The 25,032-nt window shown below is 35.6% G+C and overlaps 3 protein-coding genes across 11 annotated transcripts in view; 2 read left to right on the forward strand and 1 right to left on the reverse strand.

The window, feature by feature from the left end:
- Positions 1–4,345, reverse strand: part of NUP205 (nucleoporin 205) — a 40,538-nt gene extending 36,193 nt beyond the window's left edge. Inside the window, exons 1-3 of the mRNA XM_026694306.2 lie at positions 4,040–4,345; positions 1,676–1,818; positions 328–499 (exon numbers count right to left, since the gene is read on the reverse strand). Of these exons, the coding sequence (XP_026550091.2) occupies positions 328–499; positions 1,676–1,818; positions 4,040–4,067 (343 nt within the window). The 5' untranslated portion in view covers positions 4,068–4,345. The remainder of the gene's footprint in view (positions 1–327; positions 500–1,675; positions 1,819–4,039) is intronic.
- An 802-nt stretch (positions 4,346–5,147) lies between these two features.
- Positions 5,148–15,066, forward strand: POLR3H (RNA polymerase III subunit H). 2 transcript variants are annotated; one of them, XM_087968167.1, is made up of 8 exons: positions 5,148–5,319; positions 6,805–6,938; positions 7,629–7,725; positions 8,581–8,667; positions 9,838–9,901; positions 11,266–11,473; positions 12,226–12,285; positions 12,512–15,066. In XM_087968167.1, exons 2-7 carry the CDS (start codon positions 6,828–6,830, stop codon positions 12,277–12,279), a joined length of 621 nt encoding a protein of 206 aa, XP_087824293.1. In that variant the 5' UTR covers positions 5,148–5,319; positions 6,805–6,827; the 3' UTR covers positions 12,280–12,285; positions 12,512–15,066. The 2 variants fall into 2 exon arrangements, 1 of the variants encoding a protein (XP_087824293.1); XR_015750099.1 differs by having other exon boundaries at positions 5,154–5,319; positions 12,226–12,347.
- A 6,697-nt stretch (positions 15,067–21,763) lies between these two features.
- Positions 21,764–25,032, forward strand: part of CNOT4 (CCR4-NOT transcription complex subunit 4) — a 79,913-nt gene continuing 76,644 nt past the window's right edge. For 4 of the 8 annotated variants that reach the window (XM_026694333.2, XM_026694328.2, XM_026694339.2 and 1 more), the window contains exon 1: positions 21,779–21,991. The gene's annotated coding sequence lies outside the window, so the exon portion shown is untranslated. Of the gene's footprint in view, positions 21,992–25,032 lie in introns of all 8 variants that reach the window. The other 4 variants (XM_026694350.2, XM_026694322.2, XM_026694344.2 and 1 more) reach the window with 4 other exon arrangements.

The following is a 25,032-nucleotide window of genomic DNA, read 5'->3' on the forward strand; positions in this document are numbered from 1 at the left end:
ACTCCCATCCCCCGCCCGACGACAGCAGATCACACGAGCCATTTGATGGGCTCCATCCCGCTCTGGGTTCCCCAGGCCCACTGGCAAAACCAGGTCTTCAGTGCCTTCTGGAAGAGTATTAGAGAGGGGGCCATTCTAATCTCTGGGGGAATGTTGTTTTAGAAAGAGGGGGCCACCACAGTGAAGGCCCTCTTTCTGGGTCCCACCAGGTATATCTCCCTCAGGGATGGGGCCAATATGCTTGAGCATTTGGCATTTTAGGAATCCTGAACTATTAGAACACAATCAGAAAATAAAAGAAATGACAGTTGGATCTTATCACTTTACCAGCCAGGAGAAGTTCAACAGCTGCCAATTCTCCAATATCAAAAAGATCACTCAGTATAAAGGCCTCTTTGATGAGCTGTTCTGGTAACAATCGGGTGCCCTGTTGGCCTTGGATAGCAACTCCCTCAGTATTTGCTTTCTGAACTTTTTCATGCTGTTGGGCGTTCTTCGGCTACAAAATATTTTTTTAAAAAAATGTCTAATTATTCTCAAAAATACATTGAAAAAATTATACTAAAATACAGCTACAAAATATTGTACTAGGAGATACAAAACTAACCGTTTTATGGATAGAATGTTCTGGGAAATACTGAATTAGTCTACTTTTATTCTGGAATGCATCGGAATGTGGTTTGGTAATTTTTCCGGAACGGAAAATTTGATAAAAACATCGACCATTTCAGAATTTCCCATAATATTCTGCCCATGAATAAATTCTGCAAACATGTGCATAGAATATTTTAAATCACTGACCAAACTCCAAATGTTTCACATTTCCTAACATCTTTAATACATTAAAACATAATCTATAACTGATTTAAATTGACTCATTGTACATTGTACTATATTGTAATAATGTGTACTTAATTTTGGATTGTTTTTTTATGTCTCTACTCACCATGCTCTGTGAAGTATGGATTATTGGTTAACATGGATACAAGATATCCTGACTATGTGTACCTAGCACGTATGCCTTATTTGATGGATAATATATAACTACATACTGTTTTGCAGGTATTATCTAGATTAGAGATCTCAGCTTTCATAAAATACACAAGTATATTTAAAATAAAAGTTATCTTTGCTCACACTTAAACATACTATCTAAAATGTGCCAAAAAACTGACCAATATTTTTGTCATTAACAGGGAGTGTTAAATGTGGCATAGCTAAGATTAACTTTGGTAACTTAACCTTCTCACTAAAAAACAAGTCATGATGGGTAATGGATATCAATAACAGGCCCCATCTTCTAAATTAAAGCAGAATTTTGCTTTTCTACAGATCATTTAGCTATTTTCTTAGCAGAGAAATCATTATTTTAGTTATTGGGCTATTTTTCTGAAGTAATCTGTCATTCCCATTTAACTTGACTGTACTGAGTAATATTATATTCTTCTTTAAAAATACTATCAAAACCCCCTTCCCCTTATCTAATATCAGTTTGTGATGTAAATGTCTATTAAGAAATATTACTTTTACTGCAATATTATTAAAATGCTTCATTCAGACAACATTATATAAAGCTTTAATTCAAGTAAAATACAAAGCATTCTTTAAGGAACAAGAATAATATCAATACAATTCTTTTTTACACACCTAATGAAATTTTAAAAAAATTGTTTACCGGATTTCTGAAGAGTGATATAAAGTCCGCTTTGTGTTTCTTTAAAATCTGATCAAGAACATGTATTGCTTCAGATTGCCTTTTCCATATAGCATTAACCACTGCTTGCCAAATGTCTTTGTATGGCCCCCACAAACTGGCAGCTGAAAATAATACATATGTGTTGCAATTTTAAAAAAATACTAGTAAAGCATTGCTACATTATACAACATTTACAAAAAGCATTTAAATTATATTAATTATAAGTGATGGCAGTAGCAAGAGATCTGCTGCCCCACAGACAACAATAATTTATTTAGTCATAAATAGCCACACATTAAATGAGATTACAAGTAATCCTTGCTTAACAACTGTCCCTGTTTAATGACCATTTAAAGTTACAAAGATGCTGAAAAAGTAACTTTACAACCAGTTCTCACACTTCTGAACGTTTCAATGCTCCCATGGACATGTAATTAAGTTTGGATGATTTGCAACCGATGGGCATTTACAACCTCACAGAATCCCACAGTCACAAATGACATTAGTGCGTTCATAGCCAACTGCCAAAAGCAGAGTCAATGAGAAAGCCAGCAGTAAAATTATAATTTGTGGTCAGATGTCTTGTTTAATGATTGTTTCACTGAACAATGGAGTTGCCAGTCCCGACTGTGATTTTTAAGTGAGGATGACCTATACATTATTGTCTTTTCTTGCCTTTAATAAACACAACAGAATAGTTCATGCTTCACAAACCAGTAACTGAAACATTAAAGGATGGTATATTCATATGAAATTCAGGTGTTTTCAGGTGACCATTTGTTCACCAACGTTCAAAGTTAGAAAAGAACTGAATCAGTGGCATCTATGATCAGCCCTTGAAGTTCCAGCTGTGATAGCTTCCTTGCAGTCAGGTGATCATGATCTGGGTGAATTTAGCTGCTGGTTTCCAACAAGCAAAGTTAATGGGGAACCAAGCAGGTCATAAATGGTGACCATGTGAGCTCACAATAATGGTGCAGGATTTGCTTAATTACATCAACCTATCCCAATTATAGCAGTTAACTAAAGATCACCTGCATACAAATTCCATTGTTTATTGATAGCTCACGTCCATCACACAATAATTCACACCAGAAGAACATTTCCAAAGTATCTGGGAATTGTCAGCTGATGTATTTGTATTTATTTATTAAATAAATTTATATGCTAGCCATCTCACTGTTACAGTGACTGGGGGCTTACAATATGATAAAACATAAAACAAAATGATTAAAATTACACCAAATAAGAAACTAAAACCCAAGAGAACAGGTGACATAGGGGTGAGGAATCTTCTCTTTACCCTGTCGGCCACCCTCAGCATTGAGCACCTCAGGGTCCCAGGCCAGCTGACAGAGCAAATTTTAAGCCTCTTTTGGAAGGCTAGGATTGTTCTAGATTGAGCAGGGATCATAGCAGCTCTGATCCTGGACCCTGTCAATTGAAATTCTTTGGCAGATAGGATCCTAAGTAGCGAATGAGATAGGCTGGTTCTACTGGGGTGAGACAACTCTTGAGATATCTTGGGCCCATGCAATAAAATGACTTAAAGATAAGGATCAACATTGTTCTGACCAAGGCTTCCCAAGACCGTAATTAAGCACACAATTAAAACAACTTTGTTTTATTTCAACGCTGGGAATTATTTTCAGAAATAATTATTGTCCATTATTGTTGTAAGTCAAGGGCTACCTGTATTGTGGCATGCAAAACAACCACTGTTCCACTGACAAATCAAAATAACCTAAGGACAATAATTCAGATTTCCTCAGGTCCTTTAAAGAACGTTTTAAGAATTCGAATTTTCATCATAGAAGAATCTATTTTTTAAAAAAAACCTCTAGATCCGCTCTCCGTTTTTACTCGTTTTTATGTTATTTTTAATGTAGTGTTATTAGCCGTGTAGAGTAGCTTTCCCCACTTTCTCGGACGCGTTAGTCAAAAAATTGGACTGAGATAAATTTGATTTTTTTGATCGGGAGCCGCACAAAGTTGGTTGTAAGATCGGCGGCTCCTGCTGGATCCAAAGGATGGTTTTTTCGGTCCTGTAAACTTTTAGACCAAGACGACGTGCAAGGAAAGGAGCAACCCCATAAATCTTCCTGGAAGTAAATGTCCTTCTCACTTTTGAGCCGCTAAGTAAAACAATTGCGCGAAGCAAAAAGGGAGAGAAACTCATTCATACCAAAGGAAGGTCGCCTTAAAACGATTCATAGTTTTCCATAAATAAGGGGGAACCGGGTGGGATCGGGACCGTCTCCAAAAAAAGGGGGGGGAAAAGACGCCCGGAACCAAACCACCGCTTTTCCTCTCGCTCTCCAGCTCAACCCTGAGCCTCCCTACCTGAAATTACCGCCAACGGCGCCGACATCTTGGACGCTCCCTCACACGAGCCCAGCGCTTCTCCTGCCTGAAGGCCCGGAACGCCAAGCAGGCAACCTCTGTGATTGCCGGGTAGCGCTATTGATCTCCCGACACACCACTCGGATGCTTTGGCATATCAGGAATAATCCCACCTCCTGCTTACTTCCACAGCACGGTTAGCAAATGGTGCCTTTGGCTCGTTAAATAAAAATCGACATATTTATTTAGCAGTAGAGCGATAGCCACATGTCCCACAATTAAAACAAATCAGGACCTAGAGGCAATGAATGCTGGGAATTGTAGTTCGGCCCAATACGATAGAAGCGCGGGAAATTGAATGAGCACTGCAACGGAGTGGGGCAAATCTGATTCGTTGGCTGAAACGATGACACGGATTTCTCCGCAAATATATAATTTTGTTTAAAAATATGGGTAAGAGACGCGATTATATAAAAAAGATGCCTTTGGTACATCAGAAATGAATAACAGATTGATTAGCAAGTTCTAACCTCTCTTTCCTTTAGAAAGCCAATGTAGCATGTTAAGTTTCTCCCTCGCACACGTTGTTTTCACAATACCTCAATGAACTGGATTAAATAGAATTGCCCTGATGATTCTCACCAACGTTACTGAAACATCTCGTCTCGGTTCCCGTGAGATTAGTTATTTTTGGGGCAGTGTTTTTGACAAGGCGTGGATTTTTATACATCAGTTTCCCTCTTCCTGTTTAACATACCAGAATTCATGGGTGTAAATAGAGCTGAACTCTGAACGCCTTTTCAAACACAGTCAGGCTGATATCATCCAATGTAGAATCCAATGAACTTAAATCTGAACGTATTTCAAACAAAAGCAGCCTGACATTATCCAATTACACCGGAAAAAAATATATAACCACCGCTTCATGAAGCAAGGCTTATAACCGTTAGAAATATTATATAGAAAGGGGGAATTCTTAATTCCCCAAACTACTGGAGTAGACCTGCTGGGGGAGGACTCTTCGGACTGCATATGGCTTTGCTTCCTATCTTTTCTTTCCGTTACACCAACTCTCTGGTGGCTCTTGTGCGTATTCACTTTTGGAACAGCTTCCGGGGCATGCTGTTAACCCCGCCTCATTAAAAGATGCTGGCGTACAACTGACGGTTGATGGTTTGGAGGTAGTCTGTGGAACTACGCAGCTCTACTCCCATTGTGGTCGAAGAGAACCAGCGACCTAGAAGAAATTGTTGCCCCGGGGATCGGATCCGATGATGGGGGTAAATTCCAAGAGGAACGAGGGAGCCGAAGCCACTGGCCGTAGTTCTCTCTTCTCCTCCCTCTGCCTAAGCTCCTCGATCTTCTGATTGGAAGATTGCCCGCATGCGTGTTAACGTACGAGCAAGAACTTGAACTTAATGTCAATGGAGATTCTCCATTGTCCCAAAGGTGGGTTTTCAAAGGGCCAACTGGACTATCTTGTTTTTCTTTGAAGATGTTTCGCTTCTCATCCAAGAAGTTTCTTCAGCTCTCAAATAGAATAGACTAACATAGTTGAAAGGGATCTTGGCAGTCTTCTAGTCCAGGGGTCTTCAAACCTGACAGCCTTAAAACTTGTGAACTTCAACTCCCAGAATTCCTCCTCCAGTCATGTTAGCTTAGGAATTCTGGGAGTTGAAGTCCACAAGTCTTAAACTTGCCAAGTTTGAAAACCCTTGTTCTAGTCCAACCCTCCTGCTTAGGCAGGAAACCTTGTACCATTTCAGATGAATCTCTTATTTAAAAAAAGCTGATGAACTAAAGAAGCTTCTTGAATGAGAAGTGAAACATTTTCAAAGAAAAACAAGAAATTGCAGTTGCCTCTTGAAAAAGCATCTTTGGGACAACTTGAACATATGTTTCCCTGCTCTAACCATCCTGATTTTTTAATTCAGGACATTGCAAATGATCTAGAACAGCATTTCTCAATGTCCACAACTTTTGGCTTTACCATTTGAGAGCAAACTTATCTTCAGAAAATGTTTCTTTATAATCTCATAAGGTGCCTCAGTGCTTTAAAGGGGGATGATATGTGTGTCAGTTTAAATAGCCTTTTTATTGATGTTGGTACTGTTTCCCATATAAATAGGCTTTAATTGAATGAATGTTCATTTTTTTACTATCACAGTATATTATAAATGCTTTTTAAAAATGGTGTAAATTTTAGAAATCTATTTTTTCTCACTTGAAGAAAAAATTAGAACTAAAACTAAAAAATTAGAAAAATTGGAACTATTTTTCATAATTCTGCTCTGTTTTATGCTTCTTGATTTTTGCAAAGACTTATTTATTGGAAGTTTTGTCAGTTATTAAAAACAATTAGCTGGCAATGTTAATATTACAGAACTAATTTCTAAATGGGGTTGGGTTCTATATATGATTAGCAGAATATAACTACTCATTGAGGTAATTTCTTTCAAATGCTCTGCTGGATGGCGTTCCCTATTGTATTAAAATAAGCAGGAATCCAGTGATGGCAATTCTCTTGATGAAACAGCAACTAGTCTTCTGGAAATGCACCATTTTCCTTAATTATATTGGTCTAGTATTGATTTGAAAAAATGCCATTGTGACCAGTGTGAGAAAAAAATATAAACACTTTACTGATCCAACAAGGGATAAAAGTGCCATCAAAGCTCACAAATAGCAGGGCTGTAGTTGAGGTGATAAACATGCTCATCATTTTCCTAAGGGCCTTAATTTCTTTTCTTTTTTTTCCAATCTAGTGATAGTGCTTTTGCTGGCCACCATGTTTGTGTTAGTAGAAATGACGGATACAGTGCGAATACCTCCATGGCAGTTTGAAAGAAAGCTTAATGATGCAATCACTGAAGAGTTAAATAAAAAGTTGGCTAATAAGGTAATTATTAGAAGTTCAAACATTGATTCTAAATACCTCATCAAACAATTAATGCATATTTTTATGTCAGGATAATTCATATATTTGATGAAATACAGTAGACTAAAGTATATGGCAACTTATGCCATAATAGAATTGTGAATTTTGAAGAACCTGTGAAACGCAGTTGTAAATTACTGGAATAGGGATGAGCAAGCTTGTGGTATCCTTATTTTAAGTTACAATTTCCATAAGCTGCAAGCAACAGTGATCAGGATAACAGTTTGGACATTAGTGGACATTAAGAAGTATGTTCCTCAATTAGAAATATTTTGAAAAATGGCTTCCAAATTTTCATCAGTTTGTTTAATACATTTCTTGTACTGTTAATACATAGTAGTACTATAGAAATTATTTGCAGTTCAGCACAAAAGGGAATGAAGGAAAATAGGACTGGCTATTCATGTTTCTTTCTATTCATCTCCCGCTCCGGGGATTGTTTGTCATGGTTTTGTTTGTTTTTAATTCTTATACATGTCTTGGAATCACCTGGCTGAGATGTTTAAAAATAAAAATGACATAATCACTTTATTAGTTAGATTCAGTTATGTGGCTTTTCTTTTGAGCATAATGCTTACATGAACTTTCTAACAATTGCAATTTGTTGCTCTCTGGACCTCCCCCATTTCTTTCTCATTCTACTATATTCAGGTTGTATATAATGTTGGCCTCTGTATCTGTCTATATGACATTACAAAGCTGGAAGATTCCTACATATTTCCAGGAGATGGTGCATCACACACAAAAGGTTTGACAATGATATCTAAGTTTGACCTCTTCAGATTTGTGGAGAAACCACAAAACTCAATATTTAATTAAAAATATTTAACTCCATTTTATTCTTGGTACCATTTTTCCTTAATATAAAGAACAAGTATTTATGATTTATTCCATGAATTGTTGTTCCATTCTAGAGAATTAAGGATTTGTCATCCTATGATATATCCTAGTTCAATTTTTTGTTAACTTAGTATGATAGTGAATTAGCTTATGATTAAATTCAATATGTTATATAGTAATATTAAGCAATTCTTCATTATTAAGGCAGATATTGATGTTTGAGAAATCATGAACAAATTGACACATTCTGTAGACATTCAGCTTGCTAATGTAAGACATTCAGCTTTTACTATTCTAATACAAATATGCATTTTAAAAAAGGCATTTAATAGGTTCAATTTACAAAAGAAATATCTGCAATGTCATGTCTATGACAAATCTATCTTTCAGTGCAGTTTATTCATAATATAGTAAGAAAGATTGATTCATTTATTAGATCTATGTTTTAATTTAATCTTTTAATTTGGTTTTTGTTTTAATTAGTTTAATCTTTTAAAAGGAAAAGAGAAACTACATAGAAAATACAAAATGCATATATGACATGGAAAAGTTTGCAAAATAGTGTAACATCAATGGATCAATATCAGTGGATTAGAACAAATTTAAAGACAGTTTAATGACAGCTAAACACTAGTACTCTCAAGCCTGTTACATTTAACTGTTATTAAAATCAGTATTTAAATTAGTTAATTGCAGTATGCAATAAAAATAAACAATAGTTAAGATTGGGTTGTTCAGATTTCTGATGTTTGCTGCTTTTTAGTACATTTTAGATATGTTGTATTTCATCCATTTTTGGATGAAATTCTGGTCGGAGAGATAAAAGGCTGCAGTCTTGAAGGTGTACATGGTAAGTTATTTTTTTTTAATTATTTAAAATGACAATAGTTACTACTATTTTTTTTCAAACATGTGCCTCCATGTACCATAAAGTAATAAAAACTAGTGGAAAGTATTTATGTTGTGGTGTGTAACCAAGGTAACCAAGATTTATTGAATTTCTTGTTTGAAAACAAATCTGGAACTAATTGATTCCTGTGTAATTGATTAATTTCTTGTCTACTGTTTCAGCCATTTTATTTCTGTCATTTAAAATCGATCTAAAAATTTCCTCATAATAGTTTATGTTATGTAGAAACTTTGGGGATAGCAGAATCAAACTGACATCTTGGATCAGAGAGCAATTACCAACATATTTGCTGTATTATTTGATAGTGTTTTATTCGGTTTTGTGTAAAATTATACGGACATGTCTCTTTAATCCTGTCCTTTGAGAAGTGGCAAGCACCTGTAGTCACTGTAACCTTAAGTATAATATTGAGAATATTACATGTAAAATACATAATTAGTGGTATGTTTGATATATAATAATAATACTTTATTTGCGGTCAGGTATGTTTGATATATAGTTTTTATTTTGTAAATACACTTTAAAAATTAGAGCTGAGCAGTTTTAACTAGATTTAGGCAGTCCCTGACTTAAAGCAGTTTGTTTAGTGACTGTTTGAAGTTACAACACTGAAAAAAGTAACATGACCATATTTCACATGGCTGTTGCAGCATCCCCGTGCCATGTGATCAGAGTTAAGATGCTTAGCAACTGACACATATTTATGATGATTGCAGTGTCCCAGGGTCATGTGATCATCTTTTGCAAAATTCTGACAGTCAATGGAGAAGCCAAATTCACTTAACAACCAACCATCTTATTAACTTAATTGCAGTGATTCACTTAAGAATTGTGGCAAGAATGTTCATAAAAAACACAAAATTCACTTAACAAATGTCTTGCTTAGCCACAGAAATTTTGGGCTCAATTGTGGTTGTAAGATGAGGACTACCTGTATTAAAGTATTACTTTTGAATTTGTCCAGAGCTGATTAGTTTGAATGCTGCAATATTATTTTTAGAGGAGTGTTGTCTTTTTTCCCGTCACATATATTATTGGACAATCTAAGGCTTAATCAGGTGCTATTATGATGTATTTAAGTGGCTACTTCATTAATTGATCTTTCCACAGTTTCTCTTGGGTTCTTTGATGACATACTCATTCCTCCAGAATCTCTACAACAGCCTGCCAAATTGTATCCTTCAAGTAGCTTTATAAAACAGTACATTCAATAATAATAATAATAGGCAGTAAGAGGCAGAAGAGAAAGAACTGGGGGGTGGGGAGCCACAAAATCAATGCCCTCTAAATAGAAGTAGAATGACTGTGGAAAAAGAAAGCAAAGATAGTATCAAACATAATGGTATTTGGAGTATGATTGCAAAACAACTGGAGCACCATTTGAACACCATCGGCATTAAAAAGTTGACCAATGGTGATTAGTCAATTGTAAAAGGCAGCTTTTCCTGGTTTACATCCAGAAATGATACCTTGAACACCATCAAACAACACCTGCACTTTCCAGGCCTTCAGGAAGGACTTGATAGGTGGGTAAAAATGCCAAATCCAATCTGAACATATGGTTTAATGTGCGACCAACTAAATTAATAATGACAATTCTTTTCAGATCAGGCTCATTTCTGTTTTATTTTTTTTTAAGTCTGTTTACTTCATTAGAAAATATTTTATTTCAAGCCTCAGCCTTAGCGAAATCAGCAAGAATTATCCTGGTAAAAACGCAGTCGAGATGAATTTAGGGAGACATGAACAAAATACTTACTTCACATTATATGTCTTAATGAAGTACCTTAGTATTATAAAACTTACAGATAGACTGTTTAAGCCATTGATTCTAATTATTAAATCTGGAATCCACAGGAAAACATGATTGCCTAGTCTTGTTTGAAAACATCCAGTGAATGTGAGTCCTCTATCTCCAATGCTGGGGTAGGGAAACTTGGCTCTTTTATCATTTATGGACTTCAACTCCCAGAATTCCTGAGTGAGCCATAAAAGGTTCCCCATCCCTGGCCTACTGGTTTTTCAGTTGTGGGGGAAATCAATTTTTGACTTGAATGGGATTGTTTAATATACAAATGTAGGACATATTCTTTATATGGGACTGATTAATATACAAATGTAGGACATATTCTTTATATGGGACTGATTAATATACAAATGTAGGACATATTCTTTATATGGGACTGTTTAATATACAAATGTAAGACATATTCTTTATATGTCCTACATTTGTATATTAAAAAGTCCCATTCAAGTCAAAAATTGATTTCCCCCACAACTAAAAATCAGTAGGCCAGGGATGGGGAACCTTTTATGGCTCACTCAGGAATTCTGGGAGTTGAAGTCCATAAGTGATAAAAGAGCCAAGTTTCCCTACCCCTGTCCTATGCTTATTCGTCCCATTAAAATGTCTTAACCCTCAACCAGAATCTGTCCTCCTGCAACTAAAACCAATACTCCATGCCCTACCCTATAGGACATTAGAGAACAGTTCTTTGCTTTTTTTGTCACATTGCCTTAACCTTTTCATGTACCCAGTGATGAAACGGAACAGGTATGGGTTTGGGAATATGAGACTGAAGAAGGAGCTCATGACCTGTATATGGATATGGGAGAAGAAATACGTTTCCGTGTAGTAGATGAAAATTTCATTGATACATCTCCAACAGGCCCAAGCTCTGTAGAGCCTTCCACATCTAGTGGCACTGAGGAGACACAGAAGAAAGAAGCACCCTATACTATTGTGGTATGTACTTTTCTTTGAAACTTATTAAAATGAAGAGCTTTACTAATACCTAAATAGAGAAATAAAAGGGAAATGCTATGTCAAATCAAGTGTAATATCTAGTAAATAATCCATATAGTTTTGGTAGAAGCAATACACATTGCTTTCCTCTGGAATGTGCACAGACACTCATACAAACCTATTGTCTACAACTTGAGATTGCCTGGTGATCTTCCCTTCAAGTATAAACAGCTCTAATTCTATTTAATTAGTCATGAGGGGAGAAGAACTTCCAATTATAGTTGATTTTATAACAATGTGCAGAATGTTTCATTTTGACGTAGCTGGAGCATGAAACTTTTCCAGAACAACCTGTTTCCACTGTGAATCTACTGTTCCTATTCTGCAATCACGTTGCAATTCTGCAATTGGGGGAAGGTGTTTTATGTTCAAAATGGCTAAACACAAAACATTTTGTACCCATGTAGTTTATGCTTGCTTGCTTAGAATGGAGGGAAAGAGAGTAGAATGTGAAGGTATAGCTTAAGTATGGAGCTGAACAATATATTTTTGTCAAATGTTTTGCATTCGTGGAATGTAAAGCAGGGCACAGATTTTTGTTTATGATTGTATGAAATCTGTATGGTCTAGAACCTAAGTATTGGTAGATATTTATGTTACTTTTTGAACAGTTACAAAGGGATAGTCTGGGGAGCGAGTGTCAACTCAACACATATTAATTCAAATGTTAATTGTTACAATTTTTTATTAAGGGATCTATCAGTGAACCCGGTCTGGGTCTTCTATCCTGGTGGACGAACAGTTAATTGAAGGTAAAGATGGACAGTTTACACTGAAAAAGCCAGAAGATGCCTTGATCGACAGTTGCAGAATGGTAACTTTTTCCCCATTTCTGCTTTATATTAAATCAAGTCAGTCCGATCGAGATATAGAAATAAATGAGTGCGCTTAGTGGAATGTCATCAAAACAGAATAACTATGCATCATAACTCTAGAACATTACTGTAATAATCCTGATGCTTTTTTCCACCAATATAGGATATAAGCACCTGGGAATGGTATGTTAGCTGAAAAGAAAAAGAAAAGAAGATCCTCTAAATTAAAAAAAAATACAAAGACAATATTCTGAAGGATTGACCTCATGCTGCTACAGTTCATTATGAAAATAAATGTTAAAAATGACTAATACTGAAAAGGCACCACTTTTTTTTTCCAAAGGATAGAAGGGCTGCTTGTTTTTTAAATTCAGACAGGTTGCAGTAAAATTGTGGTATAGCTAGTTGCCTCTTCTCCGTTTTGTAACAAATTATCATTTGGAAGGGCCGCAACCTTGGGTAAAATGGGTAAAATGAATAAGCTGCTTTTCTGCCAGAATTACAGTTAAAATAGAAGATAATACTGCATGTATAGCTCAGAGTTGAACTATAGACTCCTTGGTGTTCTCTGCGCTTTGTTATTAGTTTGCACACATTTCATTACCCAAACAGTAACATTGGTGAACATTATCAGATGATACCTAGTTGGGTAAAGTAACATTTGCAAGCAAACAACCAAACTCTAGAGAGTAGCAAGGACTCCATATTCCAGTCAGAAATTCTGTTTTATCCAGACAACAAAGAAAACTTATTTTTCTGAGAAAATATATGACCATTACTGTTTTTAGCATAAATACTGCAGAGAGACAGATAGCCTCCAGGGATGTTCCATTGAGAAGGGGCATTGGTCTTACCTTAGACACCCTTTCTCAGGGAGTCGACGGGAAAATCCAGATTGGGTAGTCTCTTGTCTCATTGCTCTACAGACTGAGTTGAATTCTGAGGACACGCTTCCCTGGTAATGGTTCCCAGTTGAAACGAAGCCAAAGCGAATCCTGTTGTCCTTCTCCAGCCCAAAAGTACCCCCTCTGGGGCTCTGGACCAGACAGTCCTCAGGGTCGGGCTGGATTCTCCTGTCAACTCCCGAGAAAGGGAGTCTCAGGTAAAACCGACGCCCCTTCTCCATTGTGTCAATGGGAGAATCCAGATTGGGACATACCAAAGCTGGCTGTCCTATGGGCAGGAATTGGTCTGGTCTGGAGTCCCCGCTTCAACATGTACTCTTTGGAGGACGCGCCTGCCGAAGGCCGGCTCCAGAGAGGCGAAGGTGTCCAGTCTATAGTGCCGTATGAATGGTGATAGTGATGACCATGTCCTTTGCCACAATTCAAAAGGCAGGCTTATGCGGTAGCATAGTTGTCACGGCGATTCAGAATCTTAGTCTCCAGGTGCAAGCGTGGCAACGGCCAGGTAGTTTGCCAGTGGGACCTGAACTTTGCCGCAGACCAAAAGGCAGGCTTACGCAGAAACGCTGCTGCCGCGGCGATCTAAAACATAGGAGTGTGATCGATCGATCAGGGACTCCAGCCCCCTTCCACAGCTGCGGAATGCACCAGCAGGGCCTTGCCCGCTGTCCTGGCCGTCCTCAGCAGAGTCGGACAGCCTGCCTGTCAAATTCCCTTTTGTTCCAGTTATCTGTCAATCAAAAGAATCCAGGGATTGGAAGTCCTTTGAGAGGTTCAGAGCCTCTAAGGAAGACATCTGAACGAGCTGAGACTGAGTTGAAAACTGGGGACCGTTACCAGGGAGGCATGTCCTCAAAATTCAACTCAGTCTGAAGAGCACAAGACAAGAGACTACCCAATCTGGATTCTCCCATCGACACAGTGGAGAAGATAAAATTTTATATACACACATACACATATCTCTATATGTTGCTATGGCTCTTTTTCAATGAAAGAACTTTATATGCAACATTTGTCCCATGTTAAGTATGAAACAGGCCTGGACCATTTTTCTTGCACTGTAATAGAAATTAATATTAAAAAAGTTCTAACATATTATAAAAAAACATCCTTTTAGAACACCTGGTTCTTGCTGACTGTATTTTCTAACAAATAAGCATTCCAAATTCTAAAAGTTTTCATGATGCTGCAATTCTGTGTTTGTGCAGAAAATTTTCTACTCTTGGTGTTAGTTTTTTTGCTCTGATTACTGCTGAGATGCAATGTTTTACTTTCTAATATTGTGTAATGAAAATTGGTAGAAAAATGAATGTTTAAAATCTAGCTGATAACTATACAACCAGGGTTTTTTCCTGCTGTTCAAAGAAAGGATTTTGGACTAAAGGCAATGATCTTTACCGGTATTAAATTTGCCATCTTTTTTGCTTGTTATCCTTTGATGTTATTTAAATGTAATTAGAATTTTTATATTATGCATCAAAATTTTGATACTTCTTATACAAAATATAAAATTACTAAGAGTTGACAATAATTTTTATCATTTTTCTGACAATTTCTGTGTCGTACTTGCTATTCTATACTGGATCTATTAGACTATGATCTTTGAATTGTTTTAAGACTGGGTTCTGTTAAATTACTTCCACATATACCATACATCTGCTCTTCCTTTGGCAGATATTTTTCCATTAACAGATACTCATTACTAAATTCTGTACTTGAGTCTGGAATAAATTACTGAACACAGTGTAATTTTGGGATGTGTATATGTATTCTTACAAGCTTGCAATAAAACAATATCAATGTTTTGTGATTATATAGTGTTGAACTTCTGAAAAATTAGGATAGTTGGATATGATTTAATTAGTTTGGTCTCTGCTCTGAAAAATATCTGCAAAAAGAATAGTCTTCAACTAAATGAGTCCTTCAGTATAACACCAATCAAACCTATCATATGCAGCCCCTGCAACAAGGAGAAAGACTTCTGAATTTAATTGGAACTGGGATATCAGTGTCCAATTTAAGCAGCCAATATTGGTATGAAAGGATTACACTGGGAACTATTCAAAACTTACTTTAAAATAATGCGCAAAAAGAGGGGGGAAAAGTGAATACTTATAAAAACTAGATTTACATGTTTCTGTGTCTAGATAGTCAGGTAACGAGATACAATTTTGTCATTTGCAGTATTATTTGTGGTAGTTCCATTCTATACAATCACCTTAAACAGTAACAAATACTGAAACCTCAACTGGAGACATGCCTATCAGAAGACTCAATTTTTTCCCTGCTCTGCATAAGGATGATGCACCACAAGTATTGATTTGCAGTTGCAAATAAATTTGAGTAAGCAAATTCACAAATACAAAATTCACAATTAGCAGGAATCGGCTATACACATCCACATATGTATTACGTTGTAGAATTATTCACATTTAAATCTATTTATTCAAACAAAGAAATAAGTTATTCAGATTAGTCTTGCATGTTTTGTAACAGGAAAGTACCCTAGAATCATAAAAATGATATAAGCCATTTATTTTTATTATCCTTTAGTTTATTTCAAAATCAGTTATGTACTTAAGAACATAAATATCTACAAAAAATAGCAAGTCTTTCAGAACAACATAAAGGAAATTAATTTGATCCAAAAGGATACCACTGTTAACAGCCATATTGCATGAAAGTAAATTGTGTATTGACAATGACTCAATCCCTCAAGTTCTTCCAACGCATGTGGTTAAAATTGCTCACACAAAAGGTTATCAAAAGGATCAGAAATAATCTTATGAAGTAGAGACATTCTTTGAAACATTCAGTAATGAGGTAGTGGGGAGAAAATATAATTCTAAGGAAATTCAGTAAGAGGGACAGAATGAAAAGGGAGCAGCTGAAAGACTAAACGGGAGAACTTCATAGCAGCATTTTATTGAGGATATTCCATCTGCTTATTCGGACAACACAACAAAGTTATCCTGCTATTACAGTATCCTTGTTTGGTGCTTTTAAAATCTTACATTCAAAAAAATAACATATGTAATGTGTGAATGATGAGATTTCACTCATGTTTAAATATAACAAAACTAATCAATGTAATGCACAATCTCTCCCCACCCCCTCCCCCACAAATCATTATGTAGAGAGTAGGAAATTTTACATCTGTTGTCTAGGAAGTTGTTCACTCCTCCAGCCCTTCCCTCGCTGTATGTTAGGGCTGAATTCCCAAGGGTGTGCAAGTGAAGACTATGCCAGATCTCCTCACCTGATCTACATTTTGTACATCTTAAAACTGTAGCAGGTGGGCAACTCACCTTACCTACCTTGCCTTAACCGATTTTAATATGATAATCAAAGAGACTAAACAGCAAAGTAGCGACAGCAAGAGTCCAAAACTCAACTATTGCCAACCCTGGTCAGTTAACACTTGTAAAGTGCTACCATCCAAGGGAAGCCCAAAATTATGAATAAATTTGGAGGCTAACACCAACACTAAACTAGAAGTATCCTCTTAACCCATCAATGCTGCTGTTCATGCAGCAACAGTCTCCAAATCCACTGAGGGCAGCAACCACCAGTTTCTCCGCATATAGCAGGTAAGAATACCAAGACTTGGTTCAACAAATCCATCTACAAATGGAAGAATCGCCAAGCTGCCCTCAGCAGCTCCCTCAAAGTTTCCAGAAGTAATGTTTGCTGGGAGTTGTAGTTGGAGCTTGCTGGGGCAGGCTAGAGGAGTGAAGGATGAGAAGAGTCTTCTTACCTCTCTTTTGGGTAATTAAACAGTTCTATTTAAATGAAGCAGATTATAGCGCTGCCTTTTTTTTTTTTTACTCTCCTTATCAAAGTTGCAGTATTTATAAAACACGTTGGAATTAACATTTAATATATCTTTTGTTCTGTACCCTTTCTGCAGCAAAAAAATGTTGAAAAGGTTTCCAAATTACAGTACTGTCCTGAATGAATTTCACATTGCAATCCTCTGTGAAGCTAGGCAAAAGTATATTCCGTTTAATTCAATGAGATTTTATTTTGTATGTATTGGACCATTCTGCTTGATTTTGCTAATGCTATCAAGAAAGCAGAATGTTATATAAAACATGACTTGATATGTTTATGTTTTATCAACAAGAATAAAATGCAAAACGGAAAACAAAAACAGACACCCAACAGTAACAAAATGTGTACAGAGAAAAAAACGACACAAACATCAAATAAGTCTAACATTGAATATACAAAAAAACCCCACCCTGGTTGGATGCTTAAAAAAAATTAAAAATCTGGATAAATTATCCTCCACTTACATAATGGGTCTGCAAATAATTCTAAACTTTCTCATCCTTATTTAGCAAGAAAAATATATAAAAATATTTCAGATGAGTCTTTAATAAACAAATTGACCCAGCATCTAACCATAATATATATAAAGTAAAAAAAAAAAGAACACTCAACAAATTAGCCTGAATATGACACTAGTCTTCAAATCCCTGTTAATCATCTGTTATTGTTTTTAATTCGTAGCATGTCCACAAACAGCTTCCAGTCTCTTATAAAGCTGTCTAGTACATTGCTTCTAATCAAAACAGTTAATTTTGCCATCACTGCTAATTCAGTCAATTTTAAAATCCATTCTTCAACAGTCGGCATCTCTTTTCCTTTCCAGTGCTCAATGAATACAGTCATCACAGCTGTCAACATATAAAAAAAACATCCCAAATTGTTTTTGACTGATCCATAATGCCAAAAGAAAAGCGTCAGGTTTCATTAATTTTTGTATCAAATATTTTCTGCATTATGTTTATCTGGAAAGTTTTCACATATTGCAAGACCACCACATACAATAAAATATACCTGGATTTTGATTACATTTCCACCATTTGTTAGAAGTTCCTCTTATACATTTTCACTAATCTATCTGGAGTCCAATACCTATGATACATCATTTTATTTTCTTTCAAACTATAATTCAAAGTAACTTTTACTCCATTAGTCCATATATTATCTCATTTATATAGTGTTATGCTATCCCTATTTTTTTTGTCCATTTTACAATACAGTATTTGACATATTTGTCTTCCAGATTCATCTTGAGTAACATTTTATATACTTTTGGAACCAAAATATAAATTGATATCTAATTCAGATTTAATGCCTGTGAAAACAACTTTTTTTTTTTTATCATGGTTAAATCTATCAAAAATTCTACAATAATTAATCCAATCACAAACTTTTCACTTGCTCTTGTTTTCTTGTCTTTATCTTTGGTCCCTCTTTTTCAAATATCAATAACTCCCAATATGTCATCCATTTACATCACAATAACATCTCTGTTCTATATAGTGTTCTCAGCCAATCTTCTTTTATATTTCCACCATACACCCCAATAGATTGCCTAATAATATGATTCTTAAAACCAGGGTTAACTTTTATTTTGTCATGCCACAAATAAGCATGCCACCCAAATTTCAAATCAGAACCTTTGAGGTCTAACAATCTTGAGTTTTTTAAACATACCAAACAACATAGTATAATCTAAAATTTGGCAAACCAGATCTCTTCTCTCTCTTGAATATTATAAGAGCTTGTATTTAATTCTTGGGTTTTTTTATTTTGCCAATGAATTTAGATATATCTTTCTGCCAAGAAGAATCTTTAATATCAGTATGATCTGGAATAAAAATAGCCTTCCAGGTAGTACATCAATTACTGAAATTCCTCCCATCAATGACAATTCTATTTTTTGTCATCTGTTTTAAATACAACTTTATCTCCTTCCATATTTTAACTTAGTTGTTTTTATATAACTTAGAATTTTCATGTGTAAGAATCACCCCCAAATACTTTACCTTTTTCACAACTTTAAAGTCAGTTTTACATTCCAATTTCTTCCAATACTAGTGTTAGTGTTATTAACTTAACAACTGCAGTGATTCATTTACCAACTTTGCAAGAAGGATTGTAATATGGGGCAAAACTCACTTATCAACTGTCTAGCTTTAGCAACAGAAATTTTGGGCTCAACTGTGCTTTTAAGTCGAGAACTCCCTGTATATTTGTAGTTGTACTATACATCTACTGCTGAACCTCACTTGATAAAAAATGAAGTCAAATTGCAAGAATTTTTCTTATTAAATCCATGCTGATTTCAGCAAACCACCATCTAATTTTTTTCACAGCTTAAAGATTCAACCAGTTTACTGGTTATAAAGATTTAAATTAATTCAAAGGAAAGTCTTTATTTTTGTTAATATCAAGCTTCAATCCTGTCCCTTCATTCTTCTGCCTGCATTTTAGAATGTAGTTATTGTTCTACTAAGATATATACTAAGATTATTAGTAGAACCGCAGTGGTGCAGTCGTTAAAATGCAGTATTGCAGGCTACTTCTGCTGGCTGCAGTTCAGTTCTCAATGGCTCAAGATTGACTCAGCCTTCCATCCTTCCAAGGTGGGTAAAATGAGGACTCAGATTGTTGGGGACATTATGCTGACTCTGTAAATCGCTTAGAGAGGGCTGTAAAAGCACTGTGAAGCAGTATATAAGTCTTATTGCTATTAGAACTGAAAGAGTTTTTTAATTAAACACTCAGCAGGTTTCACAGATTAATATTAAGGCAAAAGCCCTCCCAATTATGCAACTACAATTGGCAATTGTTCACCTGGACAGCACGATCTTAAAGATCGCAATTCTCAGTAAGGAGTGATCAGAAGGTTGAGTCTTTTACCATTTTTTCCCTTCAGCTTTGTTTTTTTAAGAATGCCTTGGTTTTAATTGCACTTGTATATTTTAATAGACTAGTTGTTGTTGATCTATCTTGCAACTCTTGCTGGATTTTACATTTTTTCTTTGTTCTCTCATTGTTTACCATTGAACTATAAAATACATTTACAATAAGAAAATTGCTGATGAGAATTCATTCTCCAGTAATGAAAATCACCCAATTGGACTTACACTTATATTGGATTATGTAATATGGGAAAATTCCTTTTCTTTTGATTACTTTTCAGCTTGAGTAAAATTTTAACTTCTCTCTATGGATAATATATCTGTTTCTCTTGTTCTTGGAAGGAACAGTATATTTTTCAAAATGTCTGAGATAAAGCTTTCTGGGAAATCTTTGAAAAAATAATGCTTTGTAGCTTACAGGCTTTTTTTGAAGATACAAATTAAAAAATTGATGGGTTAACAATGGTTTTGAATCAAACCCAGGATGATACTCAAAAGCAGAAAATAACAGTGGGACTTAATTTGCGGTTTGATGAATTGGAATCTGATTTGTTTCTGCCCATACCTGGTCTGAACATTACAGATTTGGCAGAAAAGATTGATAAGTATAAGAAATTCAGAGAGAAAAGAACTGATGAGTGATGGATTGGATTTTTTAGGCAAGATCAATCCTGTTTTCAGAGAGTGCTTTTGAACAATGGATGCTGCAGAGACACCTACAACAAAGACTAGGGTCTAGGAAATAGGATGCAACCGTTGGGGAAGCTCCCTACTAAAATTATAAGGAGTGTTTTCATTATTAAAAATCAAATGAGAATATTTGATCCTGGACAAATTAGAGATAACAATTGGGGTGCTTTGTAATAGATAAAAAATCTGTAGGCTTTCTACAAGCTAATTATACCAACAGATCATTAACAAAGGGCTTTGAAGTTTAACTTTGTTGATTAAACTGTTAAGTATTATAAGAACTAGATGTACTGTATAATATAGGTCAATTGATTGCAAATAGATGTAGACGTTTATAAATCTTAGACCTTAGTACAAGGGGAGAAGGCTATTGTTGCAATGTTTAATTTTGTTTTGTTCTTATAAAATTGGCATTTTTCCCCTTGGAGTTTTGTCTTTTAATTTTCTGTATTAAAAAAACAAAAAAACAAAAACAAAGGAAAAGTAGACTAGTAGAATAGATTGAACTGTACAGATGATATAACCAACGCTCAGAAAGAGTTGCATTTAAGGTAGTGACAGATAAATTAACATGGACTTAAAATACGTTCAACAAAGAAGTATCAATTATGTCATTGATTTCAGTGGAGATAGCGCTAACCATTCCCTAACTACTTCATGAAATACAGCACGTAAACTTCACCAAATTGTCTTATTCCATACTAATTTTATTTTTAAACTACATAAACAAGCCATAGGCATAGCTTTGCGTGATGTGAATCTTAAAATGTTTTTTTTAAATACACTGAGATAACGAAGTGAAGATTCGAAACAAAATCCAGTAGTATTTAACAGAAACCCGAGTTGATACCCAGTCCATTTACATTATAGCGTATACTTATATGAAAGGACTCATTGAAAAAAACAATTTTTATACGGCCGATTACTACTAACACACACACAAATCAGTCTCGCTGGTGGCTCAACACCTACCCTTCGAATTTAGAAAAAGGTGATCACTAAAACTACTAATCCCATCATGCTCTCGGGTTGCGTCGCATTTCTTTCTACTTTTTCCTTCCCCCGCACCAAGATACTCTCTGGTGACTTGTGCGCACGCGTCTTGTAAGCCGCGTCCGGGGCAGGCGGGCAGTCTCACCCTAATGTAAGATGGTGGCCGGTCTGGCAGCGGAGCGCGCAGAGCCTAGAGATTACCCGTCTCTCAAATAAAGGTCGTCGGTGGAGACACTCAGCTCTATCCCCGCGATCATCAAAAAGAACCAGGGCCCGAGAGAGTATTGCCGCCCCCGCCACCAGACAGCCCGGTTGCTGTGGAACAGGGACGACGAGGTGGGTAAATGAGCGAGCAGTAGGGGCTGGGGGAGCCCGAGTTGTGAGAGCGTGGAGGCGGCTTCTCCGGGATCCTGAAGGCCTCAACTTTTCTCAGTCCTCTGTCTGCCTCGGCTCCTGGGTCTCTCTAGGGCGGAGAGGTAGGAGGAAGGCAAAGGAAGCCTATGCCAGCGGCGAGGGCCGACAGTCTTTCCCCGGCAGCGGTAGGGGGCTTCTGGGGCTTCATTGCTTGAGCCGGAGATCTGGTCGGAGAGAGGATCCGACTAACCCTGGGAACCCAGGCTCCGGCTTTTTGGGGAGGTGGGCAGGAATAAATGGAGACGGAGAGACCTGTGCAGTACTTTCGTGCTTTGCATCTTCTCTTTGCATCTACTCCAGCTTTAGTAGGTGAGAGGTGGCTGGACCTGCTGCGGTAAGCGATTGGTGCTTTGGTGGGTTTCAGATGAGGTGGGGTGCAAAAAACCCGAAACAAAATAAAAACAACCAAAATCTACTTTCCCATATGTTGAAAAGAAATGGGAAGAATTCCAGTCTCCACAGTAGCAGCACGTGTGTTTGGTTGTGGGTGTCAGTTAACACCTGTATGGGTGTTTCCTCTTTTACACTATTTTTATATACCATTTGAGTTTCCCTGGATATTTTCTTAATAGGTTTTCTGTTCCTTTTATTATATGTCTCTTGGTATTCTTGAGTTAAGCAATTAGAGAAGAGATTTCACACTTCAGGGTTTTGGATTACCTTGTCTCTTTTTAAAGGGATGCTGTGGACCATCCATCTATTTTGCGCTCTAATGTTTCCATATAACAAATCTCTCAGAGTTACTCCTGATAATGTAAGGGTAAACTAAGCAAGTTTGTCAGTAAAGAAGTCAGTTATAATGGTATATATTTTATCTATGATGCATATTGTAATAAAAGGTGGAATTTTCATATTTAAAAGCTAGCTTAGTAATGTCACACCTATTTCAGTTTGATGGTCTTGAAGATTTATTATTTCAAGTAAATAGGCTTTTGAAAAAATTGTTATCCATATTCTGTAATGCCGTCTATTTGTTTTAAAAAATATGATTAGTGCAAAGTATAGTAACAAAAAGTATTTCCTTTTATAATAACCCTGGAATTATAAATATGTATGTAGAAGATATAAGCTATTTAGTATGTCCTATGGATTACTACTTGTTTTCACAGAGAAAGTCCAATTTTTAATTCCAGGAAAACTTATATTTAAGTATCCTAAGTCACAGTATTATAAGTTTTGAACTAAACCTCATGAAAATTAGCAAAGCTTCTTAGTAGATATGTAAAAATACACTGTCAGAAACTGACTTGATAATCAAATCATGTATTGATTTAATATTAAAAAGTTTGTATCTAATCCCCAAACTCAAATAACCAAAGCAATTCAGAGCCTTTATAATTTGCTAAAAAATAAAATGTCACAGATTTCTTAATTGTATTTATATGTCACAGAACCATCTTTAAAGTGCCCAGTGATTTAATTAAAAACAAAAACAAAACTAATGCATCTTTTAACTATGTGTGTGTGTAATTTTATATATATATTTTTACTTGAAAAAATGAAGTATTAAAATTATTTTAGTGATTTCCAGATTTTTCTCCTGATCATATAATTGCTATGAGTCATTTTTATTCCTCTAAAATATGCTGTTTGGGACTGAAACAATTATTTACTCAGCAAAGTAAGATATGCACACATATCAGATCAAGTATTTTTTCAATTTTTCATTTAAAAGTGTTTTCTAGTAGAAAAAAGTGAGGTAATCTTGTGCAGATGTTTTTGTGAATTTTTAAAATATAAATGACAGAAGAAAAAGTGCCTGCACCTTAAACTGGTACAGATTATAGAGATATCTGATTGGTTGGAGAACTGCATAATCAACTTGGATTTGAAGAAGAGTTAGAATATGCCATAAGGTTTTACTCTCTGATAGAATTACTTGAAGTTGAAAGGCAAGTAAAATTTCTCTATCACATTAGTTATTTTAATTACCGGTATAGAAGAATGCTATAAAGCATTCCAATATAAAGTTCATGCTTAAATTAATTGTTTATTAGTGCACTAGAAGATTTAGAAGCATTTAATATTGAATATTCATAATTTTAGAATATGGTTTTTGATTTTTTTATAATTTATAAATCTTAGGATTGAATTCTGTCTTTTGTAGGTGCTGATATTAATTTAGAATAGAATAAATAGGAATACAATCATCTTAACCAGAACTCAGGGGAAAAAATCTATGATTGTTACTATACAATTACTTTTCCTAAAATCTTTCATATATATAGATTCTTGCTGCTAACTACTTGTGTTGCTGCTAACCTGTGATTTTCCTAAAATCTTTAATATGTATAGATTTATGTGTAACTTTAGACATTTCTTTTTTTACTTATGAAAATTCTACTAGAATTTAAGATTTGCTTCATATCATTTATAGTATAACCGAAAAACAGAATTGGAAGGTGCCGTGAGGTCTTTCAATTTAACCCCCTGATCAAATAGGAGACCCTATAGTATTTCAAACAAATGGTTGTCCAGTCTCTTCTTAAAATGCTTTAGTGATGGAGCACCCACAATTTCTGAAGACAAGCCATTCCACTGGTAAATTGTTTACACTTTCAGGAAATTTCTCCTTATTCCTCGGTTGCTTCTCTCCTTGATTAGTTTCTATTCACTGTTTCTTGTCTTTCCTTCTGGTGCTTTGGAAAATAGGTTGAGCTCCTTTGTAGCAGTTCCTCAAATATTGGAACACTACTATCATGTCACCCTAGTCCTTCTTTTCACTAGAAGAGACTAGACAAATCCAATTCCTGAAACTGTCGTTCTTATATTTTACCCTCCAGCACCCTAATCATCTGTGTACCTAGGTAAATTTAAAGGGACCAAAACGAGCAGTATTTAAGTGTATAAGGGGGGAGGCTTTAAAAGCATACTAAATTTCAGTGATCTTGATTCATCCCTGGAGGAATGGTTTTTGGCTGCTGTTGCATATTGTTGGATCATATTTAAATGATTGTCCACTA

This window comes from Notechis scutatus, chromosome 6 (assembly GCF_049901735.1).
Source record: "Notechis scutatus isolate UNSWTSFEM ecotype Mainland chromosome 6, rNotScu1.2, whole genome shotgun sequence".
Taxonomy (NCBI): domain Eukaryota; kingdom Metazoa; phylum Chordata; class Lepidosauria; order Squamata; family Elapidae; genus Notechis; species Notechis scutatus.

Excerpts from the sequence above, each read along its gene's own strand:
- POLR3H (XM_087968167.1), top strand. The coding sequence starts at position 6,828 with ATGTTTGTGTTAGTAGAAATGACGGATACAGTGCGAATACCTCCATGG. Across the intron at positions 6,939-7,628 it reads ATAAAAAGTTGGCTAATAAG|GTTGTATATAATGTTGGCCT; the intron begins GTAATTATTAGA and ends TACTATATTCAG. Across the intron at positions 9,902-11,265 it reads CTACAACAGCCTGCCAAATT|TGATGAAACGGAACAGGTAT; the intron begins GTATCCTTCAAG and ends TCATGTACCCAG.